This window comes from Electrophorus electricus, chromosome 15 (genome assembly GCF_013358815.1).
Source record: "Electrophorus electricus isolate fEleEle1 chromosome 15, fEleEle1.pri, whole genome shotgun sequence".
NCBI lineage: Eukaryota > Metazoa > Chordata > Actinopteri > Gymnotiformes > Gymnotidae > Electrophorus > Electrophorus electricus.
Window position 1 is genome coordinate 3,745,549 of NC_049549.1, and position 16,282 is coordinate 3,761,830.

General features: G+C 45.2%; 1 protein-coding gene across 9 annotated transcripts in view; it reads left to right on the forward strand.

The window, feature by feature from the left end:
* The window catches only part of tenm4 (teneurin transmembrane protein 4), a 170,194-nt gene that overhangs the window by 149,860 nt on the left and 4,052 nt on the right, over positions 1-16,282 (forward strand). For all 9 annotated transcript variants that reach the window (XM_035534068.1, XM_035534067.1, XM_035534070.1 and 6 more), the window contains 5 exons: positions 1,893-2,065; positions 4,064-4,299; positions 9,128-9,424; positions 10,393-12,007; positions 13,803-13,945. In XM_035534068.1, coding sequence (XP_035389961.1) covers positions 1,893-2,065; positions 4,064-4,299; positions 9,128-9,424; positions 10,393-12,007; positions 13,803-13,945 — 2,464 coding nt within the window. The remainder of the gene's footprint in view (positions 1-1,892; positions 2,066-4,063; positions 4,300-9,127; positions 9,425-10,392; positions 12,008-13,802; positions 13,946-16,282) is intronic.

Consider the following 16,282-nt stretch of genomic DNA (forward strand, 5'->3'; position numbering starts at 1 on the left):
TGTGTGCAGAACACTCCCCTGGGCCTGTTCTGACTTGACCTGATGAGGGCTTGGGTTTGGGGGGGTTAGGGATCGGGTTACGGTTTGAGGGGTTAGGGCTAGGGTTATGGTTTAGGATTAGGGTTTGGGGGGGTTAGGTCTAGGGTTATGGTTTAGGATTAGGGTTTGGGGGGGTTAGGTCTAGGGTTATGGTTTAGGATTAGGGTTTGGGGGGTTAGGGTTATGGTTTAGGATTAGGGTTTGGGGGGTTAGGGTTAGGTTTACAGTTTGAGAGGTTAGGTCTAGGGTTATGGTTTAGGATTAGGGTTTGAGGGGGTTAGGGCTAGCGTTACGGTTTCGGATTACGGTTTGAGGGGTTAGGGCTAGCGTTACGGTTTAGGATTAGGTTTTGAGGGGTTAGGATTACGGTTTGAAGGGTTAGGGTTGGGGTGAGGGTTTAAGGATTAGTGTTTGAGGGATTACACCACTTCACTGAAGTGTTCTCATCGCCCACCTCTTGAAGTATGTCTAAATTAAATTTGAACATTGTAAGTAGTTTTGAAAATTCAAAATATTCTGGAGAATCAGTTTCATGTTGTCAATTTGTCTGTAGTTTACATAATAATCTGGGGGAGATTTTAGCCATGTGTGTTGGACCTGAGTGTCATGGATCTTATGGGAACAGATAATCCAGATAAGATCAGTGCACAAGCTAAAATGTCTGTATGTTTTATGTTTTGAAAATTCTTCACCATTCTGGATTCCTCATACTAATATAGAAAGTTCTTTCCCTCATGGACCAGTTAAGGTGGACACATGTGGACACCTGTGGACATCTGCCACTTCTGGTCTTTGTTTTCTTTACGTTTGATATGTGATGTCAGCTAATCTAGCTCAGTTCATGACCACATTCATTCATGTTCCGTTTAGCACATATGACAAAGATATTTAGTGAGAAGCAGAAAATATCCCTTCAGAAGTGGATGAGAAATGGCCTGCAGCCGTATTTCAGTCTGAACATACTCTTCGCGTTGTTCAGATAAACTGAAAATAGCAATTCCACCTTTTACCACCCTCACCACTCCATCTAATCAAAGGCTGATGTTGTCATATCATTACTTTAATCCCCTTGCATCCAATGAACAAATGCCATAAGAAGTGCATTAGCCCAATAACAGGTATTAGAGAAAAAAACAATAATTAACATTAGGAAGCGTTCCCTCCCTGTGCAATTAGCTTTAACGCCGACTTCCTAACCCATGGGCAGCAGGGAGTCGTCTTTGGAATAAAGACACTTTTTTTATTTTGGATAATTAGCTTTGAAGGTTATTTTGCTGCCTGAGGGGTCAAAGTCAGAATGTGCCGCTGTGTCAGAATGGACCTTGTTATTGATCTGTGTAATGCAACCAGCATGCTGCATCCCCACAGTTTATCATAGTAATATCACACCACAGACACTCAGAGAACCACAGACAGAGAGCACACCACAGACAGTCTGAGCACCACAGAAAGACAGAGCACCATGGTGTGTAAAGCAGCAGAGGACAAACACAGATGTCCCCTTTATTACATGAGTCTGAACTGACTGTCCGTTGTGCTTTACTAGACTGTTGCTGTCACTGTTGAGACTACAGGTGTGTTTATTGTTTACAGGTGTGTTTACTGTCATGGGGTTTTGGAGGCTTTGTGGAGTGTTTGTACAGATGTGGTGGCTGATGCTTGGACAAAAGAGATTAAATGAAAATATAATCAGCATGTTTGGTATGTGAGGGACAGACACAGCCAACCAGAGAAACAGAGGTCAGAGGGCCCGGTGTGAAGTGGAGACATGGCTTTTCTAAAATAACTTCAGGTGGTTTATTCTCTCTCCCTCTCTTCTCTCTCTCTCCACCTGTCTCCTGCTCTCTCCTCAGGTATGACAATTACGGGCGGCTGACAAACGTGACCTACCCTACAGGCAGAGTGAGCAGTTACAGGACTGACTCTGACGGTGCAGTACGGGTGCAGGCTGAGGGCTCTAACAGGGAGGACATCACTGTGACCACCAACCTGTCGGCCTCTGGAACATTCTACACTCTCATGCAGGGTTAGTGCCTCAGTCTTATCCCAACATTCAAATGAGTCAAATTCCTCCAAAATCCTGCTCAGAATGTAATATCATATCATGTACACTGTTTATAATATTCATTTGCAGATTTTTGGAGATATACAGTTATTAAAGCGCATCACAGCAGGGATTATTGAATTCTTGAATTGTGTTACTCAGGAACTGATTTTGAACAGTTAAATTACTTTAGAAAGTCCTGAGTCTGGTGACATGGTCAGAAATGTCTCCATGCGCTGACTTCAAACAGCGGAGGCCTGGTGTGTGTGCTCCTCAGGAGATCTGAGAGTGCTCTCCAAACAGGCCAGAGCCTGCTGGGGTTGATCTACACCCAGAGCTCTAATGTCTGCTGGGGTTGAGCTACACTATCCCTCAAGGTTTCCTTTGGCCTGCTGACAGCTGCATATAAGCTGCACGTTAAAAGAGCGCATGTCTATATTGTGTGTGTGGGGGTGTTTGTGATTGTGTGTGTGCATGCGTATGTGTGTATGAGGAGATTAGTTATCACACTAGGTAGCTGTCATCACACTGGGTGGAGCTGTCATCAGACTGGGTGGAGCTCTTATCACACTGGGTAGCTGTCATCAGACTAGGTAGAGCTGTTATCATAGTGGGTGGAGATGTCTTCACATTGGGAGGAGCTGTTAGCACAATGGGTAGAGCTGTTAGCACAATGGGTAGCTGTCATCACACTGGGTGGAGCTGTCATCAGACTGGGTGGAGCTGTTATCACACTAGGTAGCTGTCATTACATTGGGTGGAGCTGTCATCAGACTAGGTGGAGCTGTTATCATACTGGGTGGAGATGTATTCACACTGGGTGGAGCTGTCATCAGACTGGGTGGAGCTGTTATGACACTGGGTAGCTGTCATCAGACTAGGTGGAGCTGTTATCATACTGGGTGGAGCTGTTATGACACTGGGTAGCTGTCATCAGACTAGGTGGAGCTGTTATCACACTGGGTGGAGCTGTTATCACTCTGGGTGGAGCTGTCATCAAACTGGGTGGAGCTGTTATCACACTGGGTGGAGCTAACTGTTGTGTAGAATGCTGACCATGTGCTTGACATCTGCTGCCAAGACAGACAGAGAGAAGGAGGCACAGAGCCTGACACTCTGCTAATTAATCCACTCAAATTAATCCTCTCTTGCCTGCTTGGTAAATTGACACCATTTTGGTTCCCCCATTTTGGCTCTGATTGAATCAGTCAGATCAACATTTCCCAAAGGCTCTGACCTAGTGGTATTTAGTGACAGTCTCAGTGAGAGTGTGAGTGGGTAGGGCAGTGTTTGCAGGTGTGTGCAGATGTGTATGTGTGTGTGAGGTGGTAGTAATGTTGATGAGTTTTAGCGGTTTCAGTCTACACAGTCTCTACTCCAGGGGTCGTACAGGGTTCTCAGAAGGAAAAAGGCCATTAGAACTGTTTCAGCTGCACATAAGTGGTCCTCACCCCTTTAATTTCTCTTTTTAAGGTGTTAAATTTAAATAACCTAATTGTGACTCTTCGTTTACATTTGAAGCCTGTTTTCACATGGGAAGGCAAAGCCACCTGCACGTTTCTGGTTGGGTCGAGTACTGAAGCGTAATTTACGGCGCTCTTGATGAGTCATTAATTCACAGCGGCCATTAATGAGCTTTCTTCGCGGTGGCCTTGTGAAAGTGCTGACTCACGCCTGCACACACAAGCTGTCATGCTACTGCTGTACTATATTTCTTTCTTTTTCTTTCTTTCTTTTCCTTGTTATTTTCCCAATTTATTTCTTCTCTTTCCCCTGTCACCCTCCATCTCTCTCTCACTCTCTTTCTGTCCATCTCTCTCTCTATCTCTCTCTCTCTCTCTCTTCCCTTTTTCCTCTCTACCCCTGAAATGTGCAGATAGACCACCCCAACCCTGGGAAGTGACAGAGACTTGCAGATTAATCCCTGTGTGTTCCCTCCCCTCTCCTGCAGTAAGTCTTGCCTCTCTTTGCCCATCCCAGATCAGGTAAAGAACAGTTACTACATTGGACTGGATGGCTCGTTGCAATTGGTGCTGGCCAATGGAATGGAAGTGTCTCTGCACACGGAGCCACACCTGCTGTCGGGCACCGTGAACCCCACAGTCAGTAAGAGGAACGTCACTCTGCCCATTGACAATGGCCTCAACCTAGTGGAGTGGAGACAGCGCAAAGAACAGGCGCGGGGACAAGTAACGCTGTACGGACGTCGGCTGAGGGTGAGACACGCCCACACACAGACACGCCCACTTGCACAGACACACCCACTTACACAGACACGCCCACTTACACAGACACGCCCACTTACACAGACACGCCCACTTACACAGACACGCCCACTTACAGACACGCCCACACAGACACGCTCACTTACAGACACGCTCACTTACAGACACGCCCACTTACACAGACACGCCCACTTACACAGACGCGCTCACTTACACACACGCCCACACAGACACGCTCACTTACAGACACGCTCACTTACAGACACGCCTACTTACACAGACGCGCTCACTTACACAGACGCGCTCACTTACACAGACACGCCCTCACTTACACAGACATGCCCTCACTTACACAGGCGCGCTCACTTACACAGATGTGCTCACTTACACACGCGCTCACTTACACACGCGCTCACTTACAGACACGCCTACTTACACAGACACGCCCACACACAGACGCGCTCACTTACACAGACGCGCTCACTTACACAGATGTGCTCACTTACACACACGCCCACACACAGACGCGCTCACTTACACAGATGTGCTCATTTACACAGACACACCCACACACAGACGCGCTCACTTACACAGACGCGCTCACTTACACAGACGCGCTCACTTACACAGATGTGCTCACTTACACACACGCCCACACACAGACGCGCTCACTTAGACACACCCACACACAGGGACGCTCACTTACACAGACGCGCTCACTTACACACACACTCCCACTCACAGATGCGCTCACTTGCGTAGACACGCCCACACAGGCATGCTCACTTACACAGACACGCCCACTCACAGATGCCCTCACTTGCGTAAACACACCCACACACAGACGAGCTCACTTATACAGACACGCCCACACACAGGCATGCTCACTTACACAGACACACCCACACACATATGCCCTCACTTGCGTAGACACGCCCACACACAGACATGCCCACAGACAGATATTAATGTAACAGAAATCTTAAAGGTATTTTTAAGCACTTCTCTGCATACTGCATCTGTAGTCCATGATTGATTATCGCGTAATATTAGTTTAACTTGTTTAACATGGACAAACTTTTGACTCTTATAATGAAGACAACTATAGGCAACTTCTGACTTCAATAAACATGAAATTTGTGTCAGTATGAATGTATTGTCTTAAGATGAGGAAGATAGAGACAGACATAAGAACATATCTTAGCAAAGCGGCCTTTATGTAGTGATGTAGTGTTAGTCTGAGACAGTACAAAGCAATGCTGGATCTTTCCAGCCATCAGACTTGTCTGTAAAGTATGCTAACATAAACACAAGTTCCTCCTTCTGCAAGAGTACCTCCAGCTCTGAAAAAAAAGAATTATTTGGATTTAGTTTGATTAAAAAATGATCATAATCAAGAAAGCATTTTGCACAAATAAGTGTCCTATAAATGTCATTGCCTGCTTAAACAATTTACCAGAGCCTGCAACAACTGCGCGTACGCTTCATATTTGTGGTTCGTGTTTTCTCCGTACTTTTCTCAGGTGTTTTTTCCATCTTTTTCTCAGGTGTTTTCTGTTCTTTTCTCAGGTTGTCAAAGTTATGTTTCCATGACAATCAGCCCTACGTTATAGATGCAGCTGATAGGTTAGGTTGAATTACATCACACCCTTACATCACACCTTTACATAATACTTTTTGTCAGGTAAATCTTTTACAGGTACAGTTCTGAATCTCTAAGAATCTCACAGCACCAAAGCTGCTGTTGTGGCATAATTGATTATAATAGATTCTAATTGATTATAATGTCTCTGGCCTCATTTTAGCACGGGTGTATGTTATTGAAGAGCACACCACATACGTATAAAACCTGTTTTTATGATGACACAGTGTATGGTTCACTGATTCATACCCAGCAGTCTTGCGGAGGTGTGCTAATGTGTGTGTGTGTCATCCGTTAGTCTGTCCATCTGTGGCATCCTACTTTTTGAGCCACAGAGCCAGATCAGCAATGACACCTGAATGGAACCCAGTATATCTGTAACACACTGACCCCTCCATCTGTAGGGGTTAGGTTTAGGGGTTAGGCAGATACAGAGACGTTCTTTGTGTACACCTCTTGTTGTGTGCATTTCTGCTTTTCAGTCTGGTTTAACATTTGTTAGCAGTACACACAGACACTCACACACACTCAGTACACACATTCACACATACATCCATACACACGCACACCCACACCCCCACACACACTCTATATGCCAAATGTCTAAATAGAGGTTTGGGAGCAGCCCCAGCATTGCCTCTGCAACAGTGTCGCGTGGCTGTTGTCACGGTAACTTGGTACCAATAGGAGAGCTCATGACTTATGCTGCCAGGGTATGGCAGTTCTGCTTCTCCCCATGGCAACGCAGCCAGCTATCTGCCCCAGGGCTTTTTGTGTTATGGGGGAAATTTCCTCTCTCCTGTGCACTGTGGGAGGCTCCTAAAGCCCTGCGGGTTTCGGACACAAAATCTGAACAGATAGTCCTTTGGATTTTTTGGTGTGTGTTTGTCCTAACAGTGTCCTGTACTGCCTCCAGACGAATGTGTGTTTGCTCAAGGAAGCAGAAAATCGCACTGAACAAATAAGATTACAGGTCTTATGAGAGAAACGTGGGGTTGTGTTTGGAAAGGAACACACAGGCGTGAGCTAATATTGGATATGCAAAACAAAAATTGTGAAACTACTTTTTTTAACAAAAAACAAAAATGTGAACTGATTTTTAACATGAAAAAGTGAACCAATGTTTAACAAGACAGGCAATTGCATATTTGTCGGAATTTTGAGTGTCAAAGAGAAATTTCGTTATTGATATTGACTGATGCAAATTTCTCATGTCAAGATTGTTTTGTTTTTTTTAGAGTGTGTGATAATGACCTTTTTCTGATTGGTGGAATGCTTGTTCAGGTCTTGTGAATGCAGAAGTATTTTAATCACGTCTTTTTCCGTCGCATTTCTCATCTTTTGAAGCCTTTTTTCCAAAGCCCTGCACTTCTCAAAGACCAATGCTTTTCCTACACCAGGTCTGTTTAATGGAATGTCAGATGTAAAACATTCCTCTTCATTCCTCTTCAGTGCGTTTCTGTTCTCCAGGGCCCTCGATCTCCCTGCCAAAAAGAGGTTTTTTTTTTCCAGCCCGTTGGGTCTCTGTTGATCCGAAGCCTGGCGTGGGTGTCCAAGCTTCTAGCCCAAAGAATGAATCTGCCCATGGAGGGGAAAAGGCAGACTGTTCACCTTCCCAAAGTGTTGATCTCACAGCTGTGTGGACGTCCAACAATGATGCATGTTTTGGGGAAATCACATGATGCAATATTGCATAAAGCTAATTCCAAGGCCGTGTGCTCGGGCTCAGACTGGTTTCAGTCTTTCTTGGAGGATAAGCAGCTTATGAAGTGGAGAGCGACAGGACACTGCCTACTTACACCACGGCATGCGTCTTCTTCACGCTGCCTCCTCTGATGGGAATTCTCCTATTCAGGGGCTTCTTGATTTTAATGTCAGATAATCCTCTCAAATTAGGTGTTAGTGACATTAAATGATGTGAAGTAATTGTCCGTTCACAGAGTCTCCAGCATGCTTGTGAGAAGTGAGACTTTTGTTTGCATCCTTCAGTGCCACTGGATTGCAGCCAACAGCAGCGCACAAAGCTCTCCAGCTCTGGTTAAGCCAGGGGGATCGGCCTGCTAGGCTGGTGCTCACACGCCCGCAGTGATCAGAGACATGACACCGAGGACAGAGGAGGCAAAATGATTAAAAAGCATATTGATTAAAAGCAGAATAATTACAGCAGTAGAATTACTGCCAGTGAGGATTCAGGCAGATATGTAGTAGTGTTACAGGTACAGTATTTGAAACATGTTGTGCTGTACCACTAAAAGGACATCACAGGAAATACTGGAGTTTGAATTAAATCAGATGATATTCAGCAAAACTAGCGTGATGTATTCTGCTGACTAACCTGTGAAGATCCCGAGCTTCGGCGGGATCATAGTTTAGATGCGTTGGTATTCTAAGTCTCCAACCCTATAAATCTACACAGTTTAGGTTAAATGTGTTGGGATGATGCTTTGTTAATCTCCTTGGTTTGGATTAAATGTGGCTCTGCTTTGCTTCTGCCTCACACTAGTACAACGTGATGTTGGAACCCGCCATAGTTGGCAGGCACACTCTTACTAGGACTTATTTTACCCTCTGTTTTTCTCTGTCTGCACTGACCCACATATGCCCTGTGGATTAAAGGCCCCATGCTGGTGGCTCTGACCTCTGATCTCAGCATATGGCAGGTCAGGAAGCTCTAACCCATTAGACAAGAGCTGCTGCTCTGTAGAGGTCATTCCAGTCCTACAGTGAGTCTGTGTCTGCGTCTTCATCTCAGCAGTACCACGACCTTCCCCAAAGTCTCAAATGAAAGACTTTTCTTTTCTTAAAGGCATGGCAATCGTTATTAATGATCAGTGATCATCTGTTTTTCTCACTCTGAGAGGTTGACTCCCACCAAGTCCTCCTGCCTGAAGTGAACCAATTAAATAAATATGGAAATGAATCTATATAATAATACTATTATACAGTGTCGCCTCTGTGCTCTATGGACCCTGTAGCCGTTTCACTCCAGATGTGATCTAGACTTCTCCGATGAGTACCTCACTCCAGATGTGATCTAGACTTCTCAGATGAGTACCTCACTCCAGATGTGATCTAGACTTCTCCGATGACTACCTCACTCCAGATGCTGAATTAGGAGGCTCTCTGTTATTTGTCACCAACACATTTTTAAATTAATCTTCTGTTTCTCTTTGGTAGGTCCATAACAGAAATCTGTTGTCCATGGACTTTGACCGCATTACCCGAACAGAGAAAGTGTACGATGACCACAGGAAATTCACGCTAAGAATCCACTACGACCACGCGGGCAGACCCACGCTGTGGGCTCCGAGCAGCCGCCTGAATGGGGTCAACGTCACCTACAACCCTGGTGGGCATGTGGCTGGCATCCAAAGGGGCACCATGTCAGTTCGAATGGAATATGACCAAAATGGAAGAATCACTTCACATATATTTGCAGATGGAAAGTCATGGAGCTACACCTACCTCGAGAAGGTAAACAATTTTGGACTCTAGAACTGCATAAAGAAAATTAGCATGTTGAATATTGAATACTTTTTTAAACCCCTTTCAGTTCTGGGGCTTTGTGTCATGTTATCAATCGTCTGCATGCAGCAGCTAAGGCTATTTGATGCACTCTGCTCACAGTATGCACTGTTATTGTCAACAGCTTGACAGGAGAGTTAAGCCCAAAATAGAATCTTGTTAGGAATAAAATGTCACTTTCTCGCTAATTAGAGATCTTGAGTCAAAATGCAAACCTGTGATTTTACTTTTCATTTGAAAGTGTCAATTGTGCATCCTGTTAACAATGTTAGAATGCTTATACTCCTTCTGTGGTAAGACTTGAAGAAAAACCTTCCACACATTTATCTCCAAAGCAACTCACAGTTAACATAACTTGAGTAATTGAAGATCTTGCCCAGGGACCCAACAGTGGCAACTTGGCAGTGGTGGGACTTGAACTGCCAGCCTTCAGATTATTAGTCAAGGACCTTAACCACTGAGCTACCACAACCCCTTAGATTCATTTAGGTGAATGTCCCTAATACAGCTGCTTTGATGGGGTGTTTTAAGTGAAAATGAAAAAATATACACTCCAGGACATTGACCCCTCAACCTCCATATTAGCTACATTGTGCTGTTACAGGGTCAGAGGGCGGCATTGCCAAGGGATTCATTACCTTTTAATGAGAAATTTTGGCCTGTGTTGCACTTTACTGTCAAGTAATTTATAAATTTTATACCCCCTGAAGTGAGTGTGTGACAGCCCATGGTTTGTTGTGCAGTTAGTCATGTGGTGTAATGGGACTCTTGGGCTTGTTTTGACCTTCATTTTCATTGGGTAGAGAACTTAACATTTAACACTTTAACAATTGCAGGCAGTTTTCCGAAATGTTCTGCATTTGACCATGCTTCCCTGACTAAAGCACAGTGTCATTTCCTCATTCTTCTCCTGGCAGTCCATGGTGCTGATGCTATACAGCCAGCGGCAGTACATCTTTGAGTTTGACAAGAATGACCGCCTCTCATCTGTCACCATGCCCAATGTGGCCCGGCATACCCTGGAGACCACACGCTCCATTGGTTACTATAGAAACACATACCAACCCCCTGAGGGCAATGCCACCATGCTGCAGGACTACAGTGAAGATGGCCTGCTTCTGCAGACTCTCTACCAGAGCACAGGACGCAGGGTAATTTATAAATACGGCAAGCTCTCCCGCCTGCTTGAGATTCTGTACGACACCACACACGTCACTTTCTCGTACGACGAGGCAGCCGGCATACTGAAGACAGTAGCCCTGCAGAGTGAGGGCTTCACCTGCACCATCCGGTACCGGCAGATCGGCCCACTCATTGACAGGCAGATCTTTCGCTTCAGCGAGGAAGGGATGGTCAACGCCCGCTTCGACTACAACTATGACAATAGCTTCCGGGTCACCAGCATGCAGGCCGTCATTAACGAGACACCATTGCCTATCGACCTGTACCGCTATGACGACGTATCCGGCAAGACGGAGCAGTTTGGCAAGTTTGGGGTCATCTACTATGACATCAACCAGATCCTAACAACTGCTGTCATGACCCACACAAAACACTTTGACGCCTACGGCCGTGTGAAGGAGGTACAATATGAGATCTTCCGTTCGCTCATGTACTGGATGATGGTTCAGTATGACAGCATGGGCCGAGTGATAGCCAAGGAGTTGAAGGTGGGTCCTTATGCTAACACCACACGGTACACGTACGAGTACGACGCCGACAGCCAGCTCCAGGTGGTGTCCATGAACGATAAGCCCTTATGGCGCTACAGCTATGACCTGAATGGCAACTTGCACCTCCTGAGCCGAGGCAGCAGTGCCCGGCTCACGCCACTACGCTACGATGTCCGGGACCGCATCACACGACTAGGAGATGTTCAGTACAGGCTGGATGAAGATGGCTTCCTCAGACAAAGAGGCAACGACTTCTTTGAGTACAATTCTGCCGGCCTGCTAGTCCGAGCCTACAGTAAGGTGGGCGGGTGGAGCGTGGCGTACCGCTACGACGGCCTTGGACGCAGGGTGTCCAGCCGGAGCAGTCCTGGTCACCATCTGCAGTTCTTCTACGCCGACCTCTCTAGCCCCACCAGAGTCACCCACATGTACAACCACTCCAGCTCTGAGATCACCTCCCTCTACTATGACCTGCAGGGCCACCTGTTTGCCATGGAGCTGAGCAGTGGGGATGAGTTCTATGTGGCCTGTGACAATATCGGCACACCGCTGGCTGTGTTCAGTGGTTCAGGCCTCATGATTAAACAGATTCTTCATACAGCCTTTGGGGAGGTCTACCAGGACTCCAACCCCAGCTTCCAACTGGTGGTGGGCTACCAGGGTGGCCTCTATGAACCCCTCACAAAGCTGGTACACATGGGCCGCAGGGACTACGACGTCCTGGCTGGCCGCTGGACCACTCCTGACCACGACATCTGGAAACAACTGAACAGTAACAACATTGTGCCTTTCAACCTCTACATGTTCAAGAACAACAACCCCCTGAGCAACAGTCAAGAGACTAAGTGCTACATGACAGGTGAGTGGATATTCACCTACTTTCACTTTGGATTTGCTGTTGACATCTTTTTGTTTGCTTCTTGATTTTATTTGATTATTTATTACAGGCCTTTTAGTTTTAAAACCTCCTAATGCCTTAATTGAAACAAACAACTGAACAAACAAACAGTCAAATATATATTTGCAAATTAAAGCTACTTAATGACTACAATAAGGAAGACAAAACCACAAACAATAAATGATGGAACAGGAATGATGGAACACTGTGTATGAACTTTTAACTTTACAGTTTTTAGCCTTCCTTCAAGAAGAAGGGTAGTTATTTTTCAGGGTGGTTGCTTTTCAGGGGTTTATTTTTCAGGGTGGTTGTTTTTAAGGGTGGTTGTTTTTCAGGCTGTTGTTTTTCAGGGTGGCTGTTTTTAAGGGTGTTGTCCAGGTCTCAATGTCTGCTGTCTTGTATTCAATGAGTTCCCTGGGAACTGGGGTGGGTTCAGGTTCTGGTTCGGGTTCAGGTTAAAACCCTAACTCTTACCGCCGTATTCAAAGCCCATCAAATATTGCAAGATGCATGTTTGTTGTCTCAGTACATGACAAAGGTAAACAGCAGCGTGCACAGTGGGGACCATGGCAGCCACAACCAGGGACTCTTAAATCAGCTTCTCTTTGCTTGGAAACAGTTTTATTGGAAGAAGACAAAATATATTCAGCCTGTGTGAGGTGTGGGCCAGTGGTGTAAACAACCTGATTCTGGCTGAAATGAAAGTCTTAAGTTTATGTCCTTCTGCCACAGGGAAGTGAATGACTAAGAACAGTGACCATGAGTAACTTGGCTCATATTGGAACATGGCCCTGAGCTTTTCCTTCTCTTTAGTGCTTTTGTTTAAATTGTATGTTAAAAATGTGGATATGTGGAAAGAATATTAAACCAGTGTGTATGTCTCTCACTTGGTTTAACCCTCCCACTCTGTGTGTGCTGTGTGTTGCATACTAGCACATTTAGCGCTCAGCTAGCCACGAAACCTGAAACTATATCATTAAAAGTGGTGCAGAAGAGGGAATGCTAAAAGGACTCTTGTATATTTGGGTACACAAGAGCAGGTTCTAATCTTCAGCCTGATTGATAGTGTTGATATTCCATTGTAGCCTTTGATTCATGTGAGGCCGTTCCCTTATTCTTTCCCAGTCTTTATTAAGGAGACTTATCACGAGACCTACAAGAATAAAGCTACACTCTGCCTTGTATTGTTATAGCAGTGATTTTATTGTCCATGACAAATGTATTTGATGGAGTGGGAGAAATCACGAAAAAGTCCATTTGATTCTGGTCAAGGTTCATTCTCATTCTGTCTTACAATTTGAAAGCGTTTGTGACCTTTGTAAACAAATCTAAATAAACAATTTTCTGTTAATGGAAATGGTGAGACTTTCATCTCAGGAGAAAGAATAAAATGTCTACTGCAATTGAGCACAGGCTGTGAGCCAGACCTGAAATGTCACGTGACTTTCTGAGGTAGTTGATGAAAGTTTGATGAGTTCAGTTTGCCTGAATTGTCATCTTTGTTTAGAAATGCTGGAGCCTCTGCAGTATTAATCATATTTATATTGGTGTCACAAACTAGTCAAGTTTTTATTGTCGTGTGTGAAGAGAGCTCATGTTATAGAGGGAGTCACCTGAAGTGTATCTGCATAGTTTTATGGCTCATGCTCTGTGGTGCAGGCAGACCATGTAGACGTCCCCAGTCTGGAGAGATTACCGGAGAGTCAGTGGCCGTACAGCCTCTACACTCACTGTCCTTTCTGTTCTGCTGTTGCAGATGTGAACAGCTGGTTGGTCACATTTGGTTTTCAGCTGTACAATGTTATTCCTGGCTATCGCAAACCAGTCACAGACGCCATGGAGCCGTCTTATGAGCTCATCCACACCCAGATGAAGACACAAGGCTGGGACAGCACTAAGGTAAGAAGGCATTCTCAAACAGCTCGTCTCACCTCGTCCTTCAGATTCCTCTCCAAACTTTAATCACAGTAACTTCACCCTTCAGCCCAGTTCAGAGGTGAACGTATCCGCCCTCGTCTCCTGATCCAGCACAGGCAACTAGGTCAAAATAAAGAGCTCCCGTAATAGTGCTGCCATTAGGGAAATTCACTGCACATTTCCTCCACCGCTGGCCATCGACCTCAGCTCAGTCGTACAGACCTTCCCCCTCACTTCTGCTCTCTCATCTCCTCCTCTCCCTCTCTCCTTCATTCTCCCTCTCTCCTTCTCTTTCTCTCTCAGGTACTCAGGTGCGTATCAGCCCTTGGTGTCTTCTTTAAGGCACCTAGATAATATAGAAGCTGCTTTTGCTATCTCCACGAGTCAGGTTGCTGTGAGAGTGGCGCTGACCAGCCAAACACATCCTGCAGGCCTTTACTGCAGTGGGGCCCCTAGTAAGGAGAGTCATGCTGAATGAAGTTTCTGCTGCTCTGGTTGAAGGGGAAATGCGAACAGCAAGTAGGGGGAAACATTTCCACTGCTGACAAAAAGGCTTTTATTTAGTCTGTCAGAAACTTGAAGTGGAACAGCCATAAGCCATCTCCTATGGATGCACCAAAACAGTCAGCTGATTGACGGCACAAGTATGCAGGTTTCAGTTATGAGAGCTTTAATGTGTTGCAGTGCAACTGTTTGAATCAGCCTGATCACATTGTGAGGGATCTCACTCATTTAAGGAGGAAAAATCAAAATATCCAAAAAGGGGCTTTGAAACCTTGGATGATCCAGATCCTTTAAACCAACAGAGACATTGTTGTATTTTGTTGGTTTTATGAACTCTATTAAAGGCCTTACAGACTCTGGGAGCCATTTTTTCCTTCTCAGTTGCTCAGTGTTTTAAATCTGACTTTACCCTAAATCTCTTCTCCAAAACATTCTTTAGCATTTAAAGAATCACAGACACACAGATTTTTCCCAGAGTGTGTCCAAACATATGCAGACATTTTTTGTCAGCATGCAGTTATTAAGTGGGTTGGGTTTATCCTTAAAGTGTTAGCAGACAGAGGAACTGGGAGCAGTTAAATAATCTTGTGGCTGTAATGATTTCAGAGGGTTACATATGACAAACGTGATCACATTAGGACTTGCTAAAAGTTGAAAATAACATGCTGAAGGTGTGTCAGATCTATGGGTTCTGCTCCTCTGGGCACCATGGATCTATGTGGTCAAGGATGTTTAAATGAGCCCCTGTCTCCCTGATACAACTCCTCCCGTTGCTCCTTGAAATCGTCCCTACTCTGGGATGTACTCCTGGGCCACTATCATACCTCATGAGAGAGGAGAGACACCCTTAATACCTCATGAGAGAGGAGGGAGACCCTTAATACCTCATCAGAGAGGAGGGACACCCTTAATACCTCATGAGAGAGGAAGGACACCCTTAATAGCTCATGAGAGAGGAGGGAGACCCTTAATACCTCATCAGAGAGGAGGGACAATCTTAATACTTCATGAGAGAGGAGGGACACCCTTAATACCTCATGAGAGAGGAGGGACACCCTTAATACCTCATGAGAGAGGAGGGACACCCTTAATACCTCATAAGAGAGGAGGGACACCCTTAATACCTCATGAGAGAGGAGGGACACCCTTAATTCAGTTCTGGGATCATCTTCTGATTTTCTTTTTTTATCCACTATTTCATGTCCTCTGCCTCTAAAGTCAACCCTTTTCTCTGTACTCTTCTAAAGTGTGTCAGGTACTGGGTGACTCAGCATGAAGGGCTCATGGGTTTGTAGCGTAGCCACATGGTTATCCATTAATCAGCACAGCCACACCCACAGCTATTATTTCCCTTTTTATTGGGAGGAAGTAAATGATTGTAATTGCTGCCCAAATTGCTTTTTGGCTGTATAATGGTGGCATCATTTATGGGCTTTCAAAGCAGCTGCATTAAAGAAATTGCCTCTGCAGCCCTGATCCTGTTCTTAGAGTCTAGAGTAGGTGGTTTGTTCTACACTCGCTCTATTCTTAGAGTCTGGAGTAGGTGGTTTGTTCTACACTTGCTCTATTCTTAGTCTGGAGTAGGTGGTTTGTTCTACACTCGCTCTATTCTTAGAGTCTGGAGTAGGTGGTTTGTTCTACACTCACTCTGTTCTTAGAGTCTGGAGTAGGTGGTTTGTTCTACACTCGCTCTATTCTTATGAGGGTCTGGAGTAGGTGGTCTGTAAGTAAGCCAGTCTTGTCTGTAACTTCAGGTGAATACACCTGGTGTAAATTGGTCTTGCATGACAAGAACGTAGAGACATTGGGTAAATT